The following is a 22,449-nucleotide window of genomic DNA, read 5'->3' on the forward strand; positions in this document are numbered from 1 at the left end:
CATTTGTTTGACAGCCTCTTTGTCAATCTGTTTCTTTCTGCACTTCTTGGGGTCAAAAAGTGTATGAAGCATGTACAGCTCCACACGTCTGTCACATGGAATACGCACAAGAATAGTAATTGAATAAATGAATAAATGGAATCATAATTTTGTTCCGTAATCTCAGTCTTTCTAGTTTAAAACTACCATCCCTTAGTGAATAATCTTACACCCAAAACAATTTTCAGGAGTATTACCTAGCCCTTTGTATCCATTATTAAAAATTATCATTGTTCATGTTCTTGAATACATGGGTTCATAAGACATAATTCAAAAAATATGAAGATATTCAGTACAAAGTAAGTCTCTTTGCTGTGTTTCAGTCTCCCAGAACTCCCCTCTAGAGGCAAACACTGCTACCATGTGTCCTCCCACAGAAAATCTCTGCACTTACCTACCTTTGGGTGTGTATAATTGTGTGTGTGTGTAGTAAATGACAGCAAACTACACACTGTTCTTTACACCTTGCCCTTTCACCTGAATTTACATCTCTATCTTTGAGAGCTTTTCAGATTAGCTGCTTCATCTTTTCTAATGATTGCATAGTATTACTAGGAATTCCTTTGAATTACTCTCCAACTTATTTTGCAGTCGAGTACACTTGCCCAAGAATTCCAAAATGGTTAACTTTTGCTAGCACATAACAGGAATCCTTGCAGTTAACTGATTACTGCATAAGAGCTAGCAAGAATATGAAACTTAGAAAAATTCTAAGTATGGCTATTTTATTAGACACTTCTTTAAAAATCCAGTGATAAAAAATAAATAAAAATCCAGTGATAAGTTTAATTAGAAGCTAAATGAAATACAAACTGTTCTTTCACTAGTAAGGGTATTTTATATATACTTAAAGGGTTTTTTGTTTTGTTTTGTTTTTTGTAATACTAAGCATAAAAGAGCTTGAATAAGTTCTAATATCCAGAGCTGAAATAATTATTGGTTTACTCCAATATGAAATTTATCACATATTTAGGTGTTTTCCTATGTACATATTCTACACCATTACACAATTCATGTTTTCACAGTGTAAGTAAGCTACTAATTTTCTTTTCAAAAATTTAAGTTATAGCTAATTAACATACAGTATACTAGTTTCAGGTGTAGAATTTAGTGATTCATCACTTCAATATAACACTCAATGCTCACAAGTGTCCTCCATAATGCCCATTGCCCATTTAACCACCTCCCCACGTTTCCCACTCCAGCAACTCTATTCTCTATAGTTGAGTCTGTTTTAGGATTTGCCTCTCTTTTTCTCCCCATGTTCATCTGTTTTGTTTCTTAAATTCTACATGAGTGGAATCATATGGTATTTTTTCTTCTCTGACTTATTTCACTTAGCATAATACACCCTAGTTCCAACTTCGTTGCTGCAAATGACAAGGCTGAGTAATTCTTTTCTATGGCTGAGTAATATTCCATGATATATGTGTGTGTGCGCATGTGCATGTGTGTATGTATACATTAATTAAAGGCCACTTGGGATCTTTCCATAATTTCGGTATTGTCGATATTGCTTTTAAAAACAACTGGGGTGCATGTATCCCTTAGAATCAGTATTTTTGTATCCTTTGGGTAAATACCTCGTAGTGCAATTGGTGGATTGTAGGGTAGTTCTATTAACTTTTTTGAGGAATCTCTATACTGTGGGAACACAAACTGTTTCAGCCACTCTGGAAGATAAGCTACCAATTTCCAAAAATTTTTAATCATGGTGAGAAAAACTCATGTATTTTCAGTGGCATCATTCATTGGTACAATACTTTTCAAAAAAGCAGGCTCATAATAGGCTTAAAAAGTTAGAACTATATTTATTCCTGTTGACTAAATAATTTCAGTTTTGAGAATATTTCCCCAAGGAAATGATCAAAAACCAAACAAAAACTGTATTACAACAGGGCTCACTATTCACAAAACAAAAAATGGAAGTGATTCAAATGTTCAATAATATGTAACTGGTTTAGTATATTATAGTATACCAATTCTAGGAATATTACAGTCAAGTAAAAAAAAAATCAAGTATAAGGTTATGTGCCTGTATGGGAAAAGGTATGTGATATGTTAAAGTGAAAAGGCATAATACTAAATTATACATAGTTCTCATATGCATATGGCAAAAACTAGGCATAGTTTTTATAACTATATAAAGTAAACATGAAAAAAGACTGAATAATACTGGTGTTGGGGTAGGAATAAGAATGATTGTTTTTCCTCTAAGTACTGTGTAATTTTATAGTGGACATATTTAAGTGTCTCCTCATACCTCTTCTGAGTCAATACCACTTTCATGCACAGTGATAAGTCCTGAAAGAAAGTGAAACAGATGTGCAGAGATGCAGAGGTAAGAAATGGGAGAGTTACTGTCTGTATATCTAAAGGTGTTCCAACTCCTTACTTAAGAGATCTGAGTGTTCTCCTACTCTTGGATTCTGTGGAAAAAAAAATCACAAACTTACATCCTTATTATAAATTTCAATATTTTTTTCTTGGGCCATTTTGAAATGGTGTCTGTTATATACAAACCAAGAAATAAAACTAAGCCCTTATATTTCTTTCATAATCTTTAACATATTTTTAAAAAGTGCTGTATGCCATCTAATTACATTGCAAATAGTGTTATTTATCCTAGGGTAGTAAATTTACTTATTGTGCAGACAATTCCTTAGATAATATAGCTAATGGAAGCCAAGAGTATTTCTAAATGATACAACAAATATTCCAACTAATGCTAAACAAACATGTTAATCGCATCTCTTCTTTTTGCCCTTTAATTAGAATCATTACACCTATGCCTGAAGTGACATTTCTGGGGATAAATATTACCGTTTAGCTTTGTTGAACAGAAAGGAATGGTATAGGTTATGCTCTTAAAATCTGGCTCTGATCTTTGTCTAAGAATTTGCTTTTGCTGTATTACCTATCATTTACTGTTTACCACGTGGCAGGCACCTAGTAAAGCACTTCACATACAATCTCATTTGCTCATCACTAAAGCTCCTGTGCCAGAATCCCTCACCAACGGCAGGAACTTTTACTCTTTTCCATAGCTCTTGAATGTGCTTCCCATTATACAGGCATTGCTTTTGGTATCAGAAATACAAAGATGAAAATTTCAGGCTAGGAGAAAAGACAGATGACACAGTAAAAGTGGTCAATGCTGCAACAGTGGGGTATACAAGATACTCTGAAGGATGTGAGGAAATTACTAGCTATGCAAGGGCAGGTTGTCTAATTCCCAATTGTGACACAATGGAAGAAGAGCTGAGACACTGAAATCCAGGGAAAGAAAATGAGTCTGCTTTCTTGGAAATATAGAAGGCTATTTGGAGGACAGCAGAATTTGAACAGAGGGGATGTTAATTTTAGTGCATTAGGCTGTTGCAAACACAAGAGGAAAAAATTGTATTAAAAATACATTGGAGACTTTTAAAATATTCATTCACTTATCATATAATTTTGAGGGCCTGGCAGATAGTAAGACAGTTTTAGGAGGTGGAAAGACCACTACAAGAATGTCCAACTTGAAACGACTTATTACTATTATAAACATTAGAAATGTTAACTACAGTTTATATTGCTTAAGATTTAACAACATAATTATACTATTTGTTAATATAATCTGAAAATGTTATTCCTCATCTGTGCTTCATTTGGATACCTGCATCTTGTATTTGTATGGCTTTTACTTGCTGAGTTATTCCTTTATAAATGATTTTCCAAGAGGGAAAAAAAAAAACCTTTTAAAACTCCCTTCATGATTGGTGTTCTGCTCACTTTTCCTCTGCTCCTCTTGCTATCCCCTGACCCCCAGAATACTTGTATAATGTGGACACTCTTGACTTTTTAAAAAACCCTTTCATGGATTATAATTCCTTTCACTAGACGATCCCCAATCCTTAGAATCTTCATGTGATCTGGCTCTTGCTTACCCACTTCTGCAGCTTCATGTGGAATAAGTAGTATTCCTTTATCTGGTGCTCTGATTCTATTGGATCCTCTGCCACCAAAACACTGTACTTTCATCTGGAGGGGTCTGCACATGCTATAACTTCTGCCTTTAACATTCTTACCTCAGTTTCCTGACAAATTCTATTACCTCTCCAAGAAAGACTTCCTGGACTCCAAGTTAGTTTAGATGTTTTTCCTATGTATACTACAACCCCCTGACATTTGTCTGACAGCCTCTTTGTCAATCTGTTTCTTTTTGCACCTCTTGAGGTCAAAAAGTGTATGAAGCATGTATAGCTCCACACATCTGTCACATAGAATATGCACAAGAATAGTAATTGAATAAATGAACTAATGAGTAATTATTAAAACTTCTATATGTGGCACACTGCTAAATGTTACATAAAAAGTAATGACCAATTGCCATATTTTAAAGCTGCTTATAAATTAAAGATGAACAAATAAATCAATAAAAACACCTACCAATCATGAAACTTAAAGCTTGCATACTTTGGTAAGCATAATAGTGGCCTCCAAATATGTCTATATCCTAATCCCCAGAACCTGTGAATATGTTATGTGGGAATTAAGCTTGGGGCTCAGCTGATCTTGATACGGGGAGATATCCTGAATTACCTGGGTGGACCTAATTGAATCACAAATGCCCTCAAAAACAGAAGAGGATGGCAGAAATATAAAGAACTAGTGAGCTGACAGCTTGAAAAGGACTCTGCCCAATGCTGACTTTGAAGATGGAGGAAGGGGCCATGAGCCAAGGAATGTGGGTGGCTCCTAGGAGCTGGAAAAGGCAAAGAAAGCTTCTCCCCTAGAGTCTTCTGGAGGAACCTAATCCTATCCAAACCTTGAGTTTAGCCTGGTGGGACTCATTTTAGACTTTGGACTTCAGGAATTGTAAGATAATACATTTGCGTTATTTTAAGCCACTAAGTTTGTGATAATTTTTTGAAGTACTGTTAGGAAGCTCATATACATGCCTACATCAAACAGGATTAACTTTGGCTGGCTACAACAGTAAACCCAAGATAATGCTGTCTTAAAGAAGGTATGTTTCTTTCTGTATATTAAAAAAAAAAAAGAGAGATCTGGAGGTAGGCAGTTCAGGGCTAGTTTTGGTATTCCATTGTTTCAAGGACTCAGGCCCCTTTAATTTTGTTGCTCTACCTTTCTTAATCGTCAGGAGCTCTAGCTAGCAGGTCTGATTGCAACCAATAAGAAAAGAAAGGTTAACCACCTCCTTTTGAAGGACAGACTTCCTCAATATCACATATGTCACCTCCACTTAAAGCTCACTGGTCAGAACTGAGTAGCATGGTAGCACCTAGATACATGCAAAGACCATTCAAGTGGCCATGGGAGGATTCCATTATTAAGTAGAAGAAATATGCTGGGACAACCAGCTATCTCTAATACTGTGGTATTGTGATTTTCTTTTCCCCTTCATGTCTTAAGTATATAAAAGTAGCATCTCCTAGATTTCAGATCATTAGCACAGGGGCCTTCATTCTACAAATAGTCTCTGAATAATTACTATGTAATAGACTCTGGCATATTTCTAAGTATTTGCCAGATTTTGCATGTACACACAGTATAATATGAGTATATACTTGGTCAATGAATGACACATTTATTTGGTATTCAAACTTTAGTGTTGTGACCAACAGAAATAGAATTCTTGGTTGATAAAGAGGGCTAAATACACCCCCCACCCCCATGTGTAGTACTGAGGGACCTAGCAGGAAACAAATGGCACACTCAAAGGGTAAACTTAAGACAGCTTGATGAAAAGACTTATTCACAGAGATGTGGGCTGGCTTTAGGGGAACCAATAAGGGATAAAGTCCCCAAGGACTTGTAACACAAGGACACCACTGCCATCCGTAGGCCTGAAGGGACAGAGGGAAGCAACTTCTGGAACTTGCCAAGACCAGTCGCCATGAGACGGAGTTGTATGACTAGAGCCATAGCCTTAGGTAGAGGAATGAAGCTACTGCCAAAAGCCACAAAAAGGCAGGAGGGAGTTGGGGGGGGGGGGGAAGGTGAAATAAATATCCTGACCTCTCTCTTTCCTTCCTGTGATCATTTGCCAAGGCCTCCAAATTGGCTGAAACCAAACAGAAACCAGAGGGCAAAGGAGCCTGGGTGTTGTGGTCCATAAAAATCAGCCTCTAAGAACAGAGAAATACAGAGAATGGACCTTGAGGGACAGAGAAATACCAGAATATGAGAAATCAAAGCATTTTAGAGAGTTGGGATGACTCAAAAACTTTGAACAAAGAGAGAAATGGGGATCCCTGGGTGGCGCAGCGGTTTGGCGCCTGCCTTTGGCCCAGGGCGCGATCCTGGAGACCTGGGATCGAATCCCACGTCAGGCTCCCAGTGCATGGAGCCTGCTTCTCCCTCTGCCTGTGTCTCTGCCTCTCTCTCTCTCTCTCTGTGTGTGTGTGAGACTATCATAAATAAATAAAAATTAAAAAAATAATAAAAAAATAAAACAAAGAGAAATGGAACTGATCCAAATAGATGTATTAGACCTAGGCTATCCAAAGGTGAAGAGAATGATTAAAACATAACACAGTTGAGAAGGGCAGAATCTGTGATCTATTTATGTAATTAGGATAAAGAGAGTGATCTAGAAATAAAGGCATAAGAAGGAATGAGGAGGGTCTGATCAGGAATCTTAAAGTTGTGGATATATTTGAATAGTGTTTCTTATTGCCAACTTTTCACGTGACTTTAACACAACTGTACGACATCTAAAACCTGTTACTGACTGCAAGTATTTTAAATAAATATACTCTAAGGAATGAAAAGTGGTAGTGATTGTAACAGGATCTGTGGAGTATAGGTAAAAAAAAAAAAAAAAAAAAAAAAAAAGCTATACTCTGTTGCAGAACCAGTCAGCTGCTAAAAACAAAACAAAACAAAACAAAAAAAACCCAACCAAGATGTCAGAGAAAAAACATATATGGAGACAAAGGGGGAAAAGACCAGATCTCTGATAAGATACCTAAAATTCATTCAAATCCAGAATATGCATGTTGCTCTCTACCTACCTATAGTTGTCAAGTATACAAAAAGAAGTTATTTGTGTTCTGATATTAATACTAGAAACTATTATCTATCTTTCATGAAGGCAACACTTGAAAACAGTCATATTAATTACTGTGATCTTATGGAAAGATTAGATTTAGTTTTCGGATGTTCATTGACACACTTCAAACATTTATTTATACTTATATCACTCTGTTTTAGACATGTTCCTGAAAAAATGCCGCCAAGATAAGAAGTGCTGTGTGTTAACATTTCATTGACTTATATTAGGAGCCTTATTCCCTAGAGGGAAAAATCATTTTATGGTGCAATATATCATAAAACCACACGGAGGTTCGGAGAAAAAATTTGTCCCTATTATGACCTCCTGGGAGACTTTATTAGAAAAGTTGGTGTGGGTCCCTAAGGCAGCTGTTGGTTCTGGATCACTCTGCAGTCATGTTTCCTTCCTGACTCAGCAACTGTAGAACTTGGTCAAACTGCAGCAGTTAAACCGCCATTGCCCTCTTTTGTCTCACTGCAAACCCCATGTCCAGAGTCACTATTAAGCAAAGGATTGAGGGGCAATATTAAGGGACTTCTAAATTATGTACTTTGATGGATAACCTGCATCAAATTTATTCTTTTCATTTCAAAGCTCTAAGATTAAAATTACATGGTAATGTCATTAAGTTAATTGGTGTAATTAATGTTATCTTTCAAAGAAAACCAACTTATTTTGATGAAGATTATAGAATCATATTATAAGTTATACTTCCTAGTGTGTTCAGGAAGTGAAGTATGTGAAAATCACATGCTTGATGCAGAACACCATGAAATATCTACATCTTAAACTCAAAATAATTTTGTCAAATTTTATCCTAACTTATACATGGATCTTACATGGAAAGTAAATAGCAGGTGCAAAGGGTTTATGAAAAATTTATAGAAAAAAATTCAGCACTGAGTATTCTACCCATTTTCATTTTCTTTATATATTTAAAGAAGATTGTAATCCATTTTTAGCAGAATACCTCTTTCAGCAAATGCAATCCCAGCGCACACTAGAAGCAGAATATTAACATTTACACTTAAATTAGGAGTATATATGTTGAATATATACTGCCTAACGACATCCTAATAACTAAAATCAACAGTAAGTTACATGTTAAATTCTTATTAGTATCCCTACCATGGTTGATTTAAATGCCCTAAATTTTTAATTGAGGTAATGGACTAAGTAAAGAAAAAATTTTAATAAAGTTCTTACTTTTCTAAACTTAAAAGATTTTTTTCACCTCTTTAAGAGAGAAGCAGCAACCATTACACATGCTCAGGCTTAAAGCAGCAATTTTACCCTGAGATTTACTTTTGTCTGCTTTCTCTTCAGTCTAGATTTCAATAATTTTGGGAATATGACAGTCAACAAAATGTATTAATCAAATATTCAATTTGTAATATATACTATTATCCCAGGATTTTACAAACCTGAAATTTTATATTAGAAGATTCAGGAGAACAATATTTCCTGTGCATATTTAAAACATAGAAGTGAGTTAATCATTTGGGGAAAACCATTATGGAGACACTAAAATCAACATCAATTAATTTCAAAATAAGGCAAGATATAAATGACCCTAATCAGCCTTTATATCCATGATTTCAACTGTTCCTAACAACTAATGTGATGAAGGCAGATAAACAATCATTTTGTATTGGAAAGATCAAGAATATTAATTTGAGAAATATTTCCCTGAGCAAGTACTATGTAACTAGGCACTCCACTAGGTGATGGGGGTACAGAAAAAATCCAGGCCAAGCTAACTAAACCAGTAACCATCCAAGTAAAGAAGACAATGACCACCTACTTGTCCCTTTGTTTATTTGATTTTAAGGTGAAGACGAATGTTGAACGAAGCTTAGTTAGGGAGGTATGGGACAAACGGTTCAGAAAGAGAAAAGGACATGATTAATAGTTCCTAAGTTCAGGAATAGGTAGTGTGTGCTAAGTACGAAGTTGTTTTGTTTTGCTTTCCCGGACTGGAAATCAGGGTACCTGTAAAAGAGTTGTGTGGTGGTGGTGGTGGGGGGAACTGCTGGATTCAGAAGGCAACTGAAGAACACTGTACAGCTTTTAGAAGGCAGGAAAAAATTACCACCTGAACCAAGCAAAACATGGACATGGTTCTGGTTCTGACACACACAATTTGTTAACAGGGAATTATTAAGGAAATTGAGGACTGAATGTACTCGTTAAGAGTAATGAGTCTAGTTTCAGCACTGAGGATGAGTAGATATATCGGCATAATGTATAGCAAAGAATATTTACAGTCACATTTCATGCCCTAATAAATAATGCATTCACTTCTCAAAATGCCAAAGAAAATGTGGAAGGGAGAATTTCATCTATATTCAGGATTAAACTTTCTAATTTTAAATTACCAGGCTTCAAATGTAAATTTATTTCAGTTGAAAGGTTCGAAGAGATTATTAATGGATCTTCTAAAATTCTGGAGTTTTAAAGGATGATTTTAACACCATAATCTTGCCATAGGTATGGCAAAAATCATAGACTAAATAGGGGTGTTGAGCCCCTACTAGGTGACAGCACCGTGCTGGGCGCCTTACTGTGCTATTCGTAATGCCGTACGTCACTTTCCAGTTTCCTCCATCTCTTTCTCAGTAACTTTCACAGGCCTAATTTACAACTTGAAATACAGCTCATTTGTCCTATGAAGCTGTTACCAAAGACATTTCCCCATCTGAACGGGGCGTGGGGGATGGGGGGAGGAAGGGAAGCTAAATCCTACCGAACACCGAGAACTTGACTTTTTCGGGATTTGGAGTGTTCATGTCTATGGTATTTCAGAAATCTTCTAACTTGTACAAAGTCAGGGACTGCAGATACGATCAACGATCCATCCATTTCAGAGGCCACATCTGTGGGCCCCGGTTTCTCGCCGTCAGATCCTGGCCCCGTCCGCTCCGAGGGGGGCAGGGCACGGGGCGGGGGCGGCCGAGGTGACAGCAGGTGAGAGCCCCAAGCGCAGGAGGAAGTGAGACCGCGGCCGGGTGCGTATTATTCATTCCGCTTTACCGCCGGTGTCGCCGGCAAGCGGAATTGCTCGCCTGTCTTTCGCTGCCGCTCGAGCTCTATCTACTCGAAGTCCCTTCCCACCCCGGTTCGCTCGGGGGGCCGGGGGGGGGGGGGGGGACCGAGCGTCCGCGTAAGGAGGGGAGTCCGCGTACGGGTCAGGGAGCCTCCCTCGTGACGCCGCGAGCCCTCGCCGGGCTCCCCGCACCTGCCCTCCCGCTACCCCCGGGGACCACCCGGTGGCCGGGGGCACAACCCACTCCCGCGCCCCACGGTGCGCGCCACGGTGCGCCGAGCGAGCCCTCGCTGCGCGGGCGCGGAGCCCAGCCTTGACCGAGCGGGGCGACAGGGTCCTGAAGGGATCAGCCAGACCCGTCCGCACCGCAGGCGGCCGCGGCGGGTGTGGCCAGTCCGGAGGGGCAGCGCCACCGAGCCTCCTACTTTACCTTTCTCACTCGGACTGCCCGCCACCCTTCCGACCACGTCCCCACAGCCTCCCAACGCTCCCTCCCCGGTCCCCCAACACCTGAAGGAAACTTTTCCCTCTCCCCTCAATTCAAACTCAGCTGCTCCTACGGTTGCCGCAAACCGCCCTCTCCTAGCAACAAGGTTCCGGCCGTAGAGCGAGCGGCTCTAGGTGTTAGGAAGGTGATGTCGTAAAGCCGCGAGTGTCGTAAACCAGGTGCGGTGGGGAGGGGGGAGGGGTGGAGGCGGAGGGGTGGGGGGGAAGGGGGAGGGAGGGGGAGGAGGTGACTCGAGCATTTAGACACAAGCGAGAGGATCATGGCGGATGGCCCCAGGTGTAAGCGCAGAAAGCAGGCGAACCCGCGGCGCAATAACGGTGAGTGGCGGAGGGGACCGGGGAGCGGCGGAGTCAGGGGGAGCCGGGCAGCCGGGGCGCCCCCGGGGGCGAGGGGGGCGAGCCGGGCTGGGGGCGGCCGGGGCAGGGACGGGCAAAGTGGAGTGGGAAAGTAGAAAGTAGTGCTCTGTGCCCCCCTCCGCCGCCGCCGCTGCCGGAGCCGCGCCGCGGCCGCTCGCTCTCCCTGAACCGTTATGTCTCTTACCTGGTCTCTCTCCGCCTAGCGGCTCCTGCCGCCCCTGCCGCCGCCTGGACCGTTAGCCGCCGCATCCCCGGCGCAGGGCGGGCGGCCGGGACGCGGCCGCCACTTTTCTGGTCCCGGGTGGAGCGGCTGTTGCTTCTTTTCGCACTTTTCCCCACTCTTCGCCCCTCGGCGCCTCCCCTCTCCCCCTCCTCTCAGCCCCCTCCGCGTTATTCTCCCTCGGCGCGGAGGCCCTCGGGAGCCGCGGAACAAACTTGTGGCCGGTGCTGCCCTTGCAGAGTGGCTTCCGCGCGCCCGGCCCCGGCCCCGGCCGGCGGCGTCGCTCGGGCCCCCGGCTCGGGCCGGGCCGGGCTGCGGGCGCGCGGAGGGCGGGCGGCGGCGGCGGCGGCGGCGGGCTGCGTGTCGTCCGTGCGCGCGTGTGCGCGGGCGCCGGCGGGGCGCGCGGCGGGCGGCGGGCGGACGGGCGGGCGGACGGGGTTCGGCCGGCGGCGGTAAAGTTGTGGCCGGCCGGCGAGGCGCGCGGGCGGACGGGTCCCTGGAGCGCCCCTCCTCCCCGCGCCTCCGGCCCCCGCGTCCCGGGCCCGGGCCCGGCACCCGGAGCCGGGCCCCGCGGGGGAGCTGGCGGGCGGCGGGGCGGCCGGGGCGCGAGCGGGCACCTACTTGCCGCCGTGGGAGCCGCGTGGATGGCGGCGAGCTGGCGGCGGGCGTGTTTGTGGACTTGTTACCTGGTCTTGGGGGCCGGGAAGCACCACAGACAGATCCCGGTCCCCGGGGGACACTCCTGCCCCGCGCCGGGACGGGGCTCCGTGCGAACGCCTCGCTGTTCTCTTTCGGTTTTTGGGGAAGTTGTTACCTGGGCCGGACGCACGGAGCGCTGAAGCCGGATAATGGAGCTGGGATGGCGCTCGGTCTCGGGTGGACGGGGGTGGGGGAGGGGCGGACGGACCGGCGGACGGCGGGTCCGCTGCCCGCGCTGCGGCTGCGGGGAGTATCGATGGGCGCCGCGGTGCCGGGGCCGCACGCACCCCGCGGCCTGACTTCGGACTTAGAAAGAAATAAGAGACAGCGACACGGACGGCGAGAGAGAGCGAGACCCGAGCATGTGGTGGTTGTTGCACAGTCGCCTTGTCCAGTTTGGGGAGACGTTGTAAGTTGATTCTATTTCTGCTTATCTCGCGGGCGATTCTGTGCTTTCCCTCCGTCTCGTGCGGCAGCGACATGTCTGCTGACTGGTATTGTCTGGACAGTTCCTGTGGCGAGCGGGGCGCGAGCGGGGGCGCGGGGCGCGGGGCGCGGGCGAGGTCCTCGCCGCCCGGTACCTGTTTGTATAATATGGGCGGCACCGGCCCGCCGCTGGCCGCGCCGAGGCTATATAAGGAATTACACGCGCATGTCGGACCCGGGGGCCCCGGAGGCTGCCCACGGGATTTTTAAGACGAGTTTTTAACTGTAGGGAAATTAACGCGCCTATGATGGGATCGCTGTTTCTTCCAGAAAATGAGGAAATACGTGTTTCGGTACAAACTCTCCCGCACTCCCCCCGCCCCACCCCCGCTCCTGGGCTGCTTTCCTCCCTCCGCTCTGGGATGCGAAACGCGAGGTTTTGTAACCTTTCCTGGCAATTTTAGATTTTTGTGTGGGATTTCCTGTCTAGAAGCAGATACGAAGATTTTAAGCTGTTTCAAGATGTTTCCTTCCAATCGTAAAAAAATATTTTTGATGTATTTGAGCCGACATTAAAATCACTGCGTGGGTGAACGATTCTAGTTCTTCAAATAAACGTTTGCATTTTAAAGACGTCTGTTAATGATGACTGATAACTAATATTTGGTATCGTCATTGTGGAGAGATGACTTGTTACAGCAAGGAGCGGAGCATAGGCTATTGCGATTTTAATTTCCTGTTTTAGCGTCAAATAGTGTGCTATATTGAGCTGTTGCCACTGTTGCTGATGTGGCTTTATGAAAGGTAAGTTGGTTCGGAAAGGGCTGCTCGTTTTTTTACCTTATTTAAAATGTTCATCGCCAGAGAAAGGGGCTTTTCTTGTTGCTGACGACATGTGTGTGACATGTGAGTCTGAACCACCCAGCGTCTGTGCAGCTGCTGTAAACATGTTTACCTGAACAGGAAAGAATGGATTTTTCTCCTAAAGATTCCGTGATATGAATATTACACTCCTAAGGCATATCAACAGATGACTTAAGGGGGAAAAAAGCTATCCTGAAAGGTACTTGAAATCAACAGGAAAAAGAGGTTCTCGATCGCTGCAGCAAATGGCAACTTGTGCAGGTAGAAAAAAGATGGTGTTTAGTTTTCTCCTGCATGTATGTCAGCCCCCTCCTGTCTGCTGCTTTCATTCTCAAGGGAGGGATTTATTTACCATGCTTGCTGTCAGTGTTTTTCCTTTGTGTTTAATATTAGAAAAACAGATTTGGGCTATTTAGCACAAAATGTCTTGTCTGCAGTCTGCATTACTCACAGAAAACAAAAGGTGTTTAAGATAGCACCATACTACTACAGGTATCTTCCATTTTCATCACTTTTGGCTCTGTCCTTGTATTTCTTTTTGTTCTCAAATGCATTTCATCCATTGCCGGTGATTACAGCCATGCTATTTGATTAAACCTTGTAATTTGCAAATTAAAAATGAAGTTATATGCCATTGTGTCGTGAAACCTCAGAATAGGTGCTGGTTAAATATTTCTTAGCAACGCAGTCAGATTTAAGTTGCAGTTGTTTTTTGGAGAGAATTGCATGAAAAATGTTAACTCTTAAATCTTTTTAATGAGGGAATAAATGATGTGTACAGTGGGCAGCAGTCCCAGGGATACTTTATGTTGTTATTTATATGTAAATAATTTTTTGTTCATTTAAAAATAAGATATGCAGATTTTACTGCTAAGCCTCCAGTAAAACATTTTAATTTCCCTTCTGGAATATATCTTCGAAGTAGGATATTAATAGGAGAATCAAGTAATGTAACTTAACAGGGGTAAACCAGTTGAGCAAGGTTTGACCAAGCATCAAACCTTAGGTGGTAACTTTATGGTGATGATGTTAGTTATCTATAAAGGAGTGGCATTAGAATTGCGTAAAATTGATTTTTGCCATTTGTAATGTAATGCTTTGTTGTATTTTAAAAATATGTCTTCTAATTTTCCACTTCACTCTGTGTGTGGTTTTCATATGTATGTATATGTACATTTGGGAGGGGGGCAGGGAGAGAAATGTGCTCTAGCTGCTAATGACCACATGCTGATTAATTTACTTTAGATAGAATAGCAGGTACATATTTTTCTGTCATTTGCACCATTTCCACTTGCTGTCATTGGAAGCCGCCAGTAGAGGATGCTAACAAAAATGATTATTGGTGTAGCAGCACCATAAGTCTATCTCCTGTTGATTGGGACCTCTACATTAATAGGGACCTTTGGTGTAATTTTGGGTCTTAGTGTTACTGAAAACTAGCCCTGGGTAAATTAGGCATAAGCGTTTTCTAGTCTGCTAAGATAGAAAGAAGTAGGAGTGTTTTAACTTGAACAGTTTTATAAATTTGAGCTTTAAATACTGAGGTTAATATTTCTATCAATTTAGTCGTATTTTAGTCCAGTTGTATTATTGGTTTTTTTTTTAAAGTTTGGTTTTATGTTATATTTGGAAAAGAACATGTAATGATTGGCCCCCTATTTATTTAGCGTATTTACTATACTTTTAAACCTTTTTATTTTAGTAAGATTCCCTGAAAACATATATCTTAGATGTTAAAAGATGTAAGCTGTTAAAGATGGTTAAGAAAGGTTGCAATTAATTGATTGTTAATACTAATTATTTTTCCATAACTTAAACTATACATGGATTGGGCAGACAACTACTAAATAAGGTGTTAGCCAGCAGTCACTCAGATGGTAGCGATTTTTAGATTTTATCTTTTCCTTTCCCTTCTAGTTAAGAATCAGAAGTAGGTAGAGTATAAATTTTACATTTATCAGTTGTAAATTTAAGAAATATAATTTTGCTTTGGTGTTTTAAATGCAGCAAAATTGTAGTTTGATAATTATTGTATGTTTGTATTCAGGAATTCTTTTCAAACAACTGTAAATTGGCATAACTTTCAATATATATAACTGCATGAGACTTAATGTATTTAGTAATATCTTTTCGGTGTGTGTTCATACAATTACACTAATATAAGTGTAAACTTTTGGAAGGCTTTTGTTAGGTCAAATGTTACACGTATTTATTTCCCTAATTATTTTTAATGGTGTTTCTATAAATATACCAACAGCAATCTCATAATGCGATAGTAGTACTGTTTATCTTGAATTAAAGTAGGAATTACCTGAATTATCAGGTAAGCCTGTGTGAATTTCTCATTTTAGGGTGTCATGGTTTTTCGAGAGAGAAAGAGAAAGAGAGTGTGTGTATAAATATAGTTTTACGTTTCCTGACAGATGTTTCTTGAATTTGGTGTTCACCTAATTCCTAGAGCTCGGTAGTAAATAGGTGTGATTCACTTACTACTTTTATGGACTGAAGAAGTTTACCACAGAGCCATAACATACATGATTGTGGCATGGAGCAAAACATAAAGCATCTTATAAATTGAAAGTATCAGTCATTTGTTAAGATGAGCCTAAGGTAAAAGAATATGGAATATTTTGTTCTTACTTTTTTTCTTTCTCTAATTAATAGTATTTTTGAAAGTCTATACCCTCTGTTTGCAGTTGTAGTTGCTCTGAATCATGTGTTGAGAAGTGAGAAAGTTCAATAACATTGGGAATGATACCTTAAAAATAACAATTATTTCTCATAATTGTGATTTTTTCTTTTCTTTTCTTTTTTTTTTTTTTGCTTTCCCCTGTATAAATTACTTGTAAACATGTGATTAGAGCCATATGTAAACACAGATGCAACATCATGTGGAATTATATTGTTAACCACTCTCAACTACCTGTATTGAATTGTAGTACAGGAGAAGATGTTGGAAGAAGATGTGCATTAAATATGTAAAACTGCAATGAAAGGTTAGAGGACTTGATGAAATTGTAGAATAACATTTGGTATTGGAAAAGTTTTCTTAATGTTTGTGGCATGATCACTAATTTATGGCGAAATATCTGTTCCTAATAGAGCTAGAAACTAGAATGAAAGTGATAGTTGTTAAAAGAAAATTTTATAAATCATAAGCTAGAAAAGTACCTTGGTTAGGAAATAAAATATTTTCAAAAAACACTTTTTAGAAGGCTATATTTTATACATATTACTTGTAAAATATTAAGCTAGATGTGAGTTGAAAGAAGATTAATGGGTATACACCTAACAGAACAAATTTTTAGTAACCCTGGTTAAAAATGTAATCTATCCCATAGGTATTACTTTAGGAAATAATCTTTCCTTTGGATGGTATAGTATTTTCAGAACTGTTTTCCTAAAGGCAGCATGCTTAGGATATCAATTTTAAGTAATGAAAGTTTTCAATGTGTGTGTGAGGAGGTCTAGATTTTTAACATTCATGCAGGTGGGCTATGCTGCTGGTTAATATGGAACTGGTTGCTTGAAAATATGGCAATATTCTATAACACTTAAATATAAAAGTGTCCTCTAATAAGTAAAATCTCCCTTACAATTGTTTTCAGAGAAAAAATTAATATTTAGAACTCGCTTTATTAATTTTGTTAAAACCTCTTTTGAAGTATATCATTTAGGTGTTGATAAATTGGAAAAGATGCCAAAAGGTGGAGCAAAAACAACCAAGTTTAAGTCTACACATGTATTCTAGCTGTGAAATGTTACTAGATTGTTCATTCTCCTAGAAGTTATTTTTATCTCATTTATTTCTTCAAACATCTTTCTGTTATTTAATACGTGCCTACTATATTTATAGAGATTGCATGTATCTGTCCATATAGACAATTCCCCTCATAATTAACTTTACATATTTATTGAGATTTGATACATGGAGTTTGAGTATAACTATGGCTGTTGGTAGGAGCCATACCTTACGGTATGGCAGCCTGGGAACAACTTCGTCATCTCTTCTGCAGTAACAACTACATCTGTGCTGGAATTATTAGTAACAGATGTTTTGTGACCTCTTAATTCCCATTCCCCACCCCTCTTTCCCATCCGTATTTAAAATTAAATGCGAATGGGAGATAAATACAAGAATGATGTCAATTCCTCGTGTTTATTGTTGTATTCTAAGAAATTTCAAGTCTTCTCTTTTCCCCTTTAAAATATAATTTCAAATTTTATGTATTTGAAATTTGGAATAACTATCTTAATTTTGGTTTTTAGTTATTTTTAATATTCTGATTTTAATTTTCTTTTTACAGTATGTGATACTATTATCTTTTAGATATCTCAGTTACTATTCATGGTCACCAACTTATGGTATATTCTGATTTTCCTTAATCTTAAGGTCTTTTCCCCCATTTAATCCTCATTTCTAATTGAATGCTTGGTTATTTGTTAAATGCTCAGAGTGTGACTAGTTTGTTAATTAAAAATTCATTTTTCTTTTGGAATTTTACATGTTTAATATAGAAGGGGTCTTTAGAGATCTCTTTTTTTTTTTTTAATCTGAAAACTGATACAGATAAGCTGAAGTTTAGGGCCTTCAAGTAGAAATTCCATGAGAGACTTTAACTTAGGTTTTAGAAGAGGTAATAGTGACATGTGGTAAATCTCTCAGGGAGTAGATTGTCTGAACTTGGGCTGAAATGCTCTGCCATAGATACTTGAAAAGACTGTGAAAATCACTGTATTTCTTCAGTGTTTTCTTCTTTCTAACTTAAAAAAGCTAAGTTGCTATTCACTTCTATTGCTACATCTCTTTTCTAAATCTCTTTTTATTCGTTTTGCTTGTTTCTGTTACTGTTTTGGTGGGGGTAGCGGTAAACAGTTGGGGAGAGAGAAAATAATTTTATATGAATAAATATTAATTAGGAAAATGAATGAAATAATTTTGGAACTGGAGAGATTTGGAGAATCATTCAAATTTATTTTTTCAGGTAAGCAAACATTCAGGGAGGTAAATGACTTTGCCAGGTTCCTTTTACTAGTTACCTTGGACTAAACTAACAGCTTTTCGGGTTCATAGCTCAGTATTCCTTTTATTAGAACATTTGGACATGTTTATCTATGATGGCAACAAGGAAGAACTATATGCCATGAATTTTCAAATTTATCATGGTTAAAACCAAGATGTATTGTAAGGAATGTTCAATCATCCCAGAAAAGCGAATTTCTTAACCATTTGCATAAACTTATCAAATTCAATAGTTGGCCTAACTATATCATTTAAAACATTTCAGGTTAGTTTTTCTTAGAGGCATACCCTCATTATTTGGATTATAATTTTTACTCTTCATTCCCCATCTCAACTCCTTCCCAACCCTCACTTGTATCCAATCTAGTATGTTTTATATATATTCTTAGTTATGTCTCTATCCTTGGAAAGTAATGTTGTTATTTGTATGTTTTACATCTATATATTTTGATATATATTTTACTTTCTTCTGTTCATATTGCTCTATGTACATTTAATTCATTGATTCTAACTAAGGAATATTTCATGGTTTGCATGTAGCACAGATTATCATTTCCCCTAATGATAGATGCCCAGGTTGATTCCAACTCTTGAGTACAAATTATTCTGTAATAAACATCTTCATACGTGTTGCTAACAGCTGTGGAAAAACTTCTCTGGGTATACATATCCAGGTGTGGTATTCTGTGTTATAGGTTAGTCACATATTTAATATCACTAAATTATGCCAGATTATTTCTGAAATGGCTACACCAGTGTTTACCGTCACCAAAAACGTATACGAATTTTTACTTTTTCCCAGTTTTGCTAGCATTTGGTATTGTAGAACATCTTACATTTTAGTAATTTAACTGTTAAATGGAATCTTATGGTTGCTATATGTTTCTCTGTTTACCAGGGAGGTTGATCATTTCTTCATATCCTTGCTAGTCGTTTGAGTTTCCCTTTCCATATCTGGCCTATTCATACACTTTGCCCTTCATTTTGGCTGGGTTTCCATTTTTTGGTTGATTTCCCAGAATCCTCTGAGATAATAATCCCTTGGTGGTTTTAGATATGACAGGTATCTTTCCAGTCTGTCAGTCATGTGTTGACTTTGACTATGTTACACAAATTCTTAATTTTAATGTGCCTAACATTTTTTACTTTGTAGGCAGTCAAAAGTCCTTCCTGATCGAGACGCCTGGGTGGCTCAGCAGTTGAGCGTCTGCCTTTGGCTCAGGGTGTGATCCCGGAGTCCCGGGATTGAGTCCTGCGTTGGGCTTCCTGCATGGAGCCTGCTTTTCCCTCTGCCTGTGTCTCTGCCTCTCTGTGTGTCTCTCATGAATAAATAGATAAAATCTTTTAAAAAAAAAAGTCCTTCCTGATCTACAAGTTACAAAGATATTTTCCTATGTTTTCTTCTAATAGTTCTGTAATTTTACCTTTCATGTTTAAGTCTTTAATGCATCTGGAGTTCACCTTTTGGACATAGGATTTCCTTTTTTCTGGGATTCCTGGGTGGCGCAGTGCTTTGGCGCCTGCCTTTGGCCCAGGGCGCGATCCTGGGGACCGGGGATCGAGTCCCGTGTCGGGCTCCCGTTGCATGGAGCCTGCTTCTCCCTCTGCCTGTGTCTCTGCCTCTCTCTCTCTCTGTATGACTATCATAAATAAATAATTTAAAAAAATTTTTAAAAAAAGGATTTCCTTTTTTCTTTATCATTTCTTTCTTAAGAGAAGCAGAGTGGTTAAGAGTTTGGGTTATTCTGTAGTTTGCTAGCTGAGTCTCCTGGTCAAGTTAGTCTCCCTATGCTTGAGTTTCCCTGTGTGTAAAATGGGTATGATAATCTCAGAGGTGGGAAGGCTAAATGAGAAGTATCAAGCACTGTGCTTTGTATTTGTTTAAAATTTTACTTACATTTGATTATGTTTTTTTTTTAAGATTTTATTTATTTATTCATGAGAGACACACACACACACACAGAGGCAGAGAACACAGGCAGAGGGAGAAGCAGGCTCCGTGCAGGGAGGACTCGATCCCGGGACTCCAGGATCACGCCCTGGGCCACGCTGAGCCACCCAGGGATTCCCAGGTTTATTTGGTTTAAATATATCTTCCATCAACTGACAATTTCTTATTCTTTTGTCTAGTATTAACTCTGATATAACTTCAGTCTAAAAGGATGTAGTTATAAAATTTATTCATTGTTTCTATAGCTTTGACCTTAAACATTGCTTAGCTGTTCTGGCCTTAAGGACAAGGCTTTTTGTTAAATGAGTAACAGAAAATGGTATGTTAATGCTATTTGTGATACATCTTTCAGCTTGAGGAAGGCTGCCTTGGACTCTTTAAGGGGTATTATATTGAGGGAGACCTTACCATATTACTTTTATTTGTAATATTTACATGGACTTTAAGGATAATGTCCCCATGCTATTCTGTTTCATAAAACAAAGAACCCAGGCCCAAGAAAGCTAAACTTTATGTTCCATATTTGAATGCCCTAAGGAATGTGGAGTCCACAGATTTTCACACAGATTCATTCATTTAGCTGAGAGTATTTTTAAGAAGATGATTGTATGTCTTCTTAATACATAGTTATGTGCTTGTGGTATAGAACAGAGCAGTCCTAAGACAGAAGCTAAACTTGTACCATTTTGTGTTTGTGTCAATAAACTTTATTGAGGTATAATTTACATACGTCATTATGCATGTACATTTTGACGACTCTCCACATACTTACACGCGTGTGTAACCACCACCACAGTTAAGCTGTAGAACATTTCCATCATTCCAAAAAGTTCTCTTACACCTCGTCTCAGTCAGTCCTCCACAGTCTAGCCCAAGCAGTCAGTGATCTGTTTTTGATGAGTGGGGATTAGATTTACTCTTTCTAGAGTTTCCTATAAATGGAATCATAGAGTATGTACTCTTTTGTCTCCTTCTTTTGCTCATGTGATATTTTCAAGATTCATGCATGTTACTGCATGAGTTCGTAGTTCTTTCTTTTTGTATTGCCAAGTAGTATTCTGTTGAATGAATGTATCATAATTTGTTTATCCATTCACCTACAATGGGAAAGTATTTGGGTTGTTTGTGATTTTTAGTATAGAGAGAGTAAAGCTGCTGTGAACATTTACATACAAATTTTCATATGAATATATGCTTATATTTCTTTTGGGTAAATACCCAAGATTTGAATTGCTGGGTCACATAGTAAGTATATGTTTGACTTTGTAAGAAACCGCCAATTTGTGAAAGTTCTAGTTGTTCCAATCCTTACAGACTTTTGTCCATGTTTTTAACTTTAGCTATTCTAACAGGTATGTCATGGTATTCTTTTGTTTTTAATTTGGACTTCACTATAATGATATTTGAGTATTTTTTGATGTACTTACTATGTATTTATGTGTGTATTTTCTTTTGTGAAGTGTCTGTTTCATTCATTTGCCCATTTTTAATTGGGTTGCTTATCTTTCTATTATTTCTATTATTAAGGTTTAAGAGTTCTTTATATATTCTGGATCCAAGTTCTTTTTTTGGATATAGGTGTTTAAAATGTTTTCTGCCTTTCTGTGGCTTATCTTTTGATTTTCTTAATGGTATCTTCAAAGTGCAAAAGTTTTCAATTTTGATGAAGTCCAATTTATAATTCTATTCTCTTAGGCCTTTGTGATTTTTGTGTTGTAACAAATCTTTGCTCATTCCAAGATTTTTTTTCCGTCGTGTTTTTAAAAGTTTATAACTTTAACATTTACACCTGTGATCCATTGCAGGTTAATTTTTGTCTTAACCAGTTTTGATCTTTCATCTACAAGCCTGCCTGAGGTAGCTCTGAATAGTTTGCAGGAGGTTAAACCTTGGCCTTACTAATCAAAGTTTTGTGTGAGAATTCTATTTGAATATTTAAAAAATATTTTTCAGGACCCAGCTGAGAACCAGACCTCAAGATTGTAGAGAAACGCAAATCCTGCTTTCCTGGTTTTATGCATTTTTGAACTGAGAGCAATGGCATTTTCAGAAATTTTCATGTCCTTGACACATTTTTGATTCACAGAGACATAAGTAATGTCTTAGCATTGAGTAAGCTAGCATTTCAGAGAAAGATTCTCCAAGAGAGTGCCCGTAGAGAATGTTATCTTCATGGTCTCTTATTCCCTACACAGTTTTAATGAGTTTAGCATTATACCAACTCTTCTTTGCATGCCATAGCTTTTATCTTTAC

The 22,449-nt window shown here is 39.5% G+C and overlaps 2 protein-coding genes across 26 annotated transcripts in view; one reads left to right on the top strand and one right to left on the bottom strand.

Annotated features, from left to right (window-relative positions):
- Nucleotides 1-11,518, bottom strand: part of ZNF438 (zinc finger protein 438) — a 400,000-nt gene extending 388,482 nt beyond the window's left edge. Inside the window, exon 1 of the mRNA XM_072749309.1 lies at nucleotides 11,197-11,518. The gene's annotated coding sequence lies outside the window, so the exon portion shown is untranslated. The remainder of the gene's footprint in view (nucleotides 1-11,196) is intronic.
- Nucleotides 10,526-22,449, top strand: part of ZEB1 (zinc finger E-box binding homeobox 1) — a 180,750-nt gene continuing 168,826 nt past the window's right edge. For 3 of the 25 annotated variants that reach the window (XM_072749307.1, XM_072749308.1, XM_072749305.1), the window contains exon 1: nucleotides 10,889-10,973. Coding sequence is in view for 10 of the 25 variants with exons in the window: in XM_026000882.2 (XP_025856667.1) it covers nucleotides 10,916-10,973 (58 nt within the window). In the remaining 15 variants the exon portion in view is untranslated. The other 22 variants (XM_026000882.2, XM_026000883.2, XM_026000880.2 and 19 more) reach the window with 20 other exon arrangements.

This window comes from Vulpes vulpes, chromosome 2 (genome assembly GCF_048418805.1).
Source record: "Vulpes vulpes isolate BD-2025 chromosome 2, VulVul3, whole genome shotgun sequence".
NCBI classification, from domain to species: Eukaryota; Metazoa; Chordata; class Mammalia; order Carnivora; family Canidae; genus Vulpes; species Vulpes vulpes.